At 54.4% G+C, this 6,613-nt stretch overlaps 1 protein-coding gene across 1 annotated transcript in view; it reads left to right on the top strand.

Moving 5' to 3' along the window:
- The window catches only part of TOM1L2 (target of myb1 like 2 membrane trafficking protein), an 89,963-nt gene extending 85,696 nt beyond the window's left edge, over positions 1-4,267 (top strand). Inside the window, exons 12-14 of the mRNA XM_007941451.2 lie at positions 1,664-1,723; positions 3,492-3,528; positions 4,119-4,267. Of these exons, the coding sequence (XP_007939642.2) occupies positions 1,664-1,723; positions 3,492-3,528; positions 4,119-4,267 (246 nt within the window). The remainder of the gene's footprint in view (positions 1-1,663; positions 1,724-3,491; positions 3,529-4,118) is intronic.
- The last annotated feature ends 2,346 nt before the right edge of the window (positions 4,268-6,613 follow it).

Genomic DNA, 6,613 nt, shown 5'->3' with positions numbered 1-6,613 from the left:
TACAATATTTGTCCTTTTGTGACTGACTTATTTCGCTCAGCATAATGTCCTCCAAGTTCATCCACGTTATGCGGTGTTTTGCAGATTCTACCTTAGATATGATACTGGATGAGGGAGCTCTGGTAGCATAGTGCCTAAGGCACTTGACTGCTCACCACAAGGCTGGCGGTTCAAACCCACCAGCCACTCCTCGGAAGGAAGTTTGGGCAATCCTACTTCCGTAGTGATACTGCCTCGGAAACCCAAGGAGGGGTTGCTATGAGTCGGGCCGACTCGACGGCAAACAACAACAACAAGGCCAGATACAGTACTGGCACTTTTTTTCTAGAAATAGTGGGCTTACGAATGAGACCAAGGAAGGCATCACTGGACCCAGGAGAGGTGAGGAGGAGGTCAGCTCAGTGAAGGGCAGGCAACTCATTTCTCCAGGCTGAGAGCCAACATCTCATTAGTGTAGCTTCTCAGGGAGCTGTATGTATCAGACAGCAACTTAAACATTCTTAGCCAGATGCATTGTTCTGAATCCTGCCCCAGAGGCCCTGGGGGTGGGAAGGACTTCTCAGCACTGTGAGGGACCTTTCCATTTGCTCTGGGGCAAGTTCCCCCACCTGCGGCCCTAGCCTGCTCCCTGGTTTCTCCAGTGAACCTCTTTTCTTTGACCTCTAAAGTACAGACAGTCATTGAGAACAGGAAGAAAGAACGAGACTAAAGGAAGCTGTTGCATTCAGAGCTGCTTCATGATTTTCCCCTGAAGAGACACAAAGAGGGCTCAGCCTAAACTCAGTCTCCTTTGTCATCAAAGCCCTCATTTGTGCTGTTTCTGTTGATGGCAGAGTGGCTGCTTTCTGTCACCTATGCTGCACCCAAGCAATGGATTGGATACTTCCTCCTGATGCACCTCGCCTCCCATCCAGAAAGGCACTGGGACACTATTTCAGCTGAGCAAACAAAGCCCTAGATCTCCTCCTGAGACAACCCACAGTGCTGCTAGACTCACCCTACCTCTGGAGCACTGCACCCCTCAGACTCCCAGGTGTTGCTTCCCCAGGCATTGGGCCCTGCCAGCCCTTCCAGGCCTGCCCAGGGCTGGGCCAAATAGCAGGGAGCAAACACTCCAACCACTGTACTGCTGGGATTAGAGGACACTTTTGCAGCTCTCTTGGCGACCCTGTATATGCACAGTAGAACTGTGCTCCATAGGGTTTCTAAGGCTGGGACCATTCAGAAGCGGATAGCCAGGCCTTTCTTTTGAGTGTCTCTGGATGGGCTTAAACCTCCAACCTTTCCATTAGTAGACAAGTATGTAATTGTTTACACCACATAGGGTTGCCGTAAGTTGGTTCTGCAACTGAGACCCTATGACATGAGGATTGACACATGTAGTCAAAAAGTTATCCATTTCAAGAACGGGTACAGACACCCTCCCTTTCTTACTCAGCACCCGCTGGCCAGCTGCTGCTTACCATTTGCACCCCCTTGTGCTCCACCGCCATTTCATATACGCTGCCTGTGTTGCCCTGTGTGCAGTGCTGATTGTATTTTTTCGCCATCTGTTTTTTTATTTAGTTTGGTGTGGCTTTTGACAATTTTCTTTTGTTCTGGTGTGCTGTCTTCTTTGGCTGTGGCTGTGTGGCTGCCTGCCCGGCTGCTGACTACACCATAGATCCCTGTCGTGCAGCCCTCTGTCATGGACGACATTGAGGTGTGGCTCAGGACGGACCTGGTGAGACTCCCACGTTTGTACTTTGTATGTGGGTGTTGAGGGCCAGAGGCTCCTCTGAGGACAGGGCCTCTGCACCATCTCAGGGCTGTGCCTCACAGGGGGGGGGAGGACAGTCTGGTGCAGGCTCATACACCCTCACTGTCCTCTCCAACATGTGCACCGGGTTCAGCAGGCACCCACTGATGCCAGGGTTGGGGAGGCCAGCTGTGACGGAGCACCTGTTCTGGGCAGCACCTCCTTCAAGCCTCCCAGCTCAATGGGGCATACAGCTAGTAGGAGCAGAGCTGGAGATGCAGCCTGCTCGAGCAGGCTGAAAAACACATGCCACCTTTTCCCCAGCTCCTTTTCAATTTCAGGTGTGTGTTTGGATTTTTGCCTTTCTTTTTACATTTTATTTTATTTTTATTATAAAATAGGCACACAGACAAGTCAGATGTCTGGTTTTGTTTTTGAGTCATCGCTCCCTCCCCCAATCCTCTGGTATCTTTGACCTACAAAACTCCTATCCCAAAGAGGATGCCTTTACCCTAAGAGAGGGTGGGAGGTGAAGGTATCACACACCTGTAAATGGCAGAGAGCTGGAGCCATGCTCTTGATAGCGCTAGCAGCTCCCCAAATTCCTACAAAGCGCTTTCACTCTCAGCAGCCGCAGGGTGACTCACTGACCCTTTGACTGGTATAGAAATGGGCTCTGGGAGAGAAGATGGCTTGTTCAAGGCTGGCTGAATTCTCCCCAGGCTTGCAGTCTTCTTATCTCTTTCTCCCAGCTGCCTCCCTTTCAGAGAACTATCCCAGAAACAGAACAGCCTCTTGGAATCTTAACCACAAGGTCAGCCTGGCTGTCTGCAGCTGGTAGCCTGGCCCCTCCCACTTGTCCCTCCTGAGGACAGCAGGCCTCAGGCCAGGTTCTCTCACAGCTCTGGGCCTCCTCCTGAAAAGGCCAGACTTTTACATTTCAAGATGAGGCAGCCACCCCAGATGCCAGGGGAGAAGGAAATGCCCTTTTATATCTTTCCCAAAGGGATGCCCTGAGAAGAAATCGCTCCTGTCATAGAGGTGAAGCAGAGGAATCGAGCCCTTCACCCACCAGAGTACCAAGGCCCAGAAAGGGGAAGGGACCTGCCCAGCAAGGTCACACAGCAGGTCATGGCAGAGCCAGGAAGAAACCAAGTCTTCTCTCCAGCCTGGGCTTTGTGTGTTGACCCCTCACCCCAAAGAGGCACTCAGGCAGCCCCATGCACTCAGGCTACCACTACAAGCCCCACACATAATCAAATCCAACTCACTTCAGGAGCTGCAGTGGTTAAATGGGCCTCCACTGTGGCCCTTTCCAGGTACAGTGTAGGTGGTAACTTCTCAGACCCTGAGGATGGAAAGGAGTGAATGTTCAGTGGAGGAGGGCATGTGGGCCTGGGCACCCTTCAGCTCAGCCTTCCTGGGGCTGTCCCCTGCCCTTTCCTGTGTGAGCTCAGAGTGTCTCCATGGACTGAGAAGGCGCCTGTCGGCCCTTGTCCCAGTCCTAAGAATTAGCTGCACCTTTTCTGGATTTTTCTTTCTAGTCCTTATGGAAGAGCAAGACCCAGAACTTACTCTCTTTTTTTGTAAATAAAATCCCTGTTTCTCCAATAAGAAGACCCCTACTTTGCTATAGCAGACTCTGGGAGCTGGGGAAAAGTGGGCAGTGGGCTCTGGGGTGGGGATGGGGGTCAAGGTAGAGGGGGCAGGGCAGCTATGGGGCCTAATGTACCTGTTTCTGCTTCTCTCACAGAAGGGTGATGACCCAGAGGAAGGGGTCACAAGTGAAGGTATGAGCTCCATCCCCTGCTTCCCACCCCCACCCCCTGCCACCAAGCCCTCCCAAGTGCCAGACCCTATATCCCCTCTACCTCTCTCCCTGTCCCTGCCTCCAGGGCTGATCTGGAAGTTAGAAAGCCTGCACATCAGTGAGTAGGGCAAGAATAGGGGCTATACCCACTAGCATTTCCCTAGGGCCCTGTTGGACAAGGGTCCTGGAGCCTACCCTGGAATTCTTGGGGAACTTGGAGGATATGGAGCTCTTGTTTGACCACAGCTGCCTGCTCTCCACTTGCCCTCACCCTAAAGGTGGCAAGGGAGGAAATGAAGGCCTTAATGTGGTATGTGACTTCCCTGAGGTCAGTGCCCAGAAACAGCCCCTGCCTTCTGGTTTCATCTGGCAACTCCTGCCACCCTGCCTCCCTCCAAGGGGCCCAGGGCAGTGTGGTGCTGCCAGGAGCTCAGTGGGGGTAGTGGGAGTTGCAGTCACTGGGGGAACTAGACTAGTAAAGCAGACAGAGTGTGAGGGTAGGGCTGCTTGAACTCAAGGAGGGGTTAAGCCTCTTGACTGATCCTGCCTTTTCCTTTGCTTTGTTTGCAGAGTTTGATAAATTCCTTGAAGAAAGAGCCAAAGCTGCTGAAATGGTCCCTAACCTCCCCTCACCCCCAGTGGAGGCCCCAGCCCTGGCCTCAACCCCCTCCGGCAGAAAGAAGCCTGAGCGGTCTGAGGATGCCCTCTTTGCCCTGTGAGCTGTTGGTTTGCTTGCCCAGAGGCCCAGGTTACCCATGTCCCTGTCAACTGTAAGGACAGGCCCCTTGTCCCAGGCTCGTACCTGTGTCTCCATGGAAACTCCACTGTGTTTGCTCCCAGGCCTCCCACTTGTCAGGACCAACTTTAACCACCTCCATTTCTCTAGAGGTGGGACAGCCTCACTGCAGCCAAGCTCCTTGCCGCACCCCACCCATGCTCTCTTTCTCCATGCTACCTCCTAAGAGGAACATGCAACATGACCAGCTCTGGGTGGGACAGCCCCTTGGGACTCTACCTGGAGCAGGCCCCAATCCCCCTCACTTTGTCCACCTCTGCCCTGACTCAGCAGGTCTCTTCAGTGGACCTGCCTGCCTATGCCCTTCTTCCAGAGGGCTTTGGGCTGCTGCTGTGGGAGATCAGGACTCACTGGCATGCCCAGGCTGGGCTCCCCTCCTCAGGCTGCTGCTCCCTGATGGGTGTCACCCATAGCACCTGGAATGCCAGCACTTTAGAAAGCCCTGTGAGGTGCCCAGTATGGGGTTTCTCACCTTCTTGACCCCCTTTCCATCACTGAGCTGCTCACCTGGGCCCTAAGTCCATGCCTGAACTGGCTCCCCTAGGCTCCTGGCATGGAAGAAATCCAAGGGAGGCTGCAAAGGCCAACCCAGTCCATGGACAGTGGGTAGTTAGTGCCTGTAGAGATAACACTACTGTAGCCCAAACACCCCATGTACACTCTTCATCCTCACAGCCCCTCGTGGGGCTGTCTGTGGAGGGATTTGCTTGGGAAGGCTGCTTGTGAATACATCACCTTGGGACTGTTTCCCAGCCTAGGGCTGCCTGCACACCTCTGCCTCTAAGATAACTCAGAGAGCCCAGGCAGCCAAATGGCCAGATCACCGCTGAGGCTCTGCCTCACCCCTGGGTGTGAGCTTTGTTCTCCCCCAGTCCCCCACAGACTGTTCTACAGCGTGACCACCTTCCACTCCAGGTCTCCCCGGAAGCAGATTTGCACTTCTCCCCAAGCTGATTTGGAAGGCAGCAGAGCCTGGGCCAAGCTGGCAGGGCTGGCAACACCTTGCTCTTATCCTCTTTCCTCCTGATGCATCTCCTTCCTGTGGGTAAAGGGTGTGGGGCTCAGCCTATGCCCTGGTTCAGCCCGATGCTCCCCCTTCCACCATGCTGCTGTGGCCCAGAATGAGGACAGTGCTATTGCAGCTGCTTCCCACCTGCTGTGAACCTCTTGGGAAGGGATTACTGCATGGCTAATCTGTCCCTGTCTACTCCCAACAGGCAGCCCAGGCTACCTTGTGTCCCAGCCCTCAACAGTTGTCAGCCCTCCCACTGGGCAGGATGGCCTCAAACCTGGGCTGTCACCAGCCTGAGAAGGGAAAGCATGGGATCTAGGAAAAGCTTTCAGACAGGACTGGAGCTGAGAGCTGTGTTGAATGCCCACAGGAGAAGCAGAGCAACTCAGCATCCATGTCCAGTCTAGCACTACTACAGCTTCCTCTAGAGGGGAGGCCTGGTGTCTGGCTGGGGCCCATCTGGCAGGACCAGCTGGTGATGCCACACTCCAGTTCCTCAGCAATGCCCAGGATGCTCCTCATCCTCCTGTCTTGCCAACCTGATTCTAGTCCATCCTCTCTGGCAGCTGCTGCACTCCCCTTTCCACCCGTGCTCAGCTCCATGGTCCTGCAGGACAGAGCCCCTGAGACTTAGCTTGGCTGCTGAGACTGTGAAGTCAGCTAGTTTGGTGCTAGCTGTGAGGAAGATGGTCAGGATGGTCTAGGTGTGCCCAGAGACCTGCTAGTATCCCAGTCCTGGAGTAGTGTGAGGGGTGTTCTTTGTGAAAGACAAGAACTGTAGGGTAGTGAGCCAGGAGTCTGCAGGAGCTGAGAGGAAAAGGAGCACCTGCCCAGGACCTCAGCACAGTTTTCCTTAGTAACCATGGTCCAGTGCCCCAGGGGCAATGGGGTGGCGGGCTCTTGTGGGATGACAGGAAGCCATTGGCCCAAGCAGATAAGCATCACTCACATTCCCAGCCTGGCACCAGATGGCTCCCTGTGCCTCCTGTTTGAAGATCTTATCCAGAGGCAGCTGCCTGACATAGGCTGAAGGGACTCAACACTTAAGGTCTGTCCAGGAAGCATGCACAGGCTCCAGTGTCTTGTGGGGTTTGCATACCTTTCTAGGGTATCCCGAGGCTACAGCACCCTGGGCAGGGGGCCTGCCCCCCAGTCACAGCCCACAGGCCCCCAAGTACAGGAGGGACAGCACCCTTGTAGGAAATTCAGTCTCCACCCCTGCCACCACCCCAGGCCCCCATCCCGGTCTCCACAAGT

The sequence above is a fragment of the Orycteropus afer genome, unplaced genomic scaffold, assembly GCF_000298275.1.
Source record: "Orycteropus afer afer isolate SDZICR_OR568_19922 unplaced genomic scaffold, OryAfe1.0 scaffold00080, whole genome shotgun sequence".
Classification (NCBI taxonomy): Eukaryota; Metazoa; Chordata; class Mammalia; order Tubulidentata; family Orycteropodidae; genus Orycteropus; species Orycteropus afer.
The sequence above is the reverse complement of the archived record's forward strand: the minus strand, read 5'-3'. Positions and strand labels throughout refer to the sequence as shown.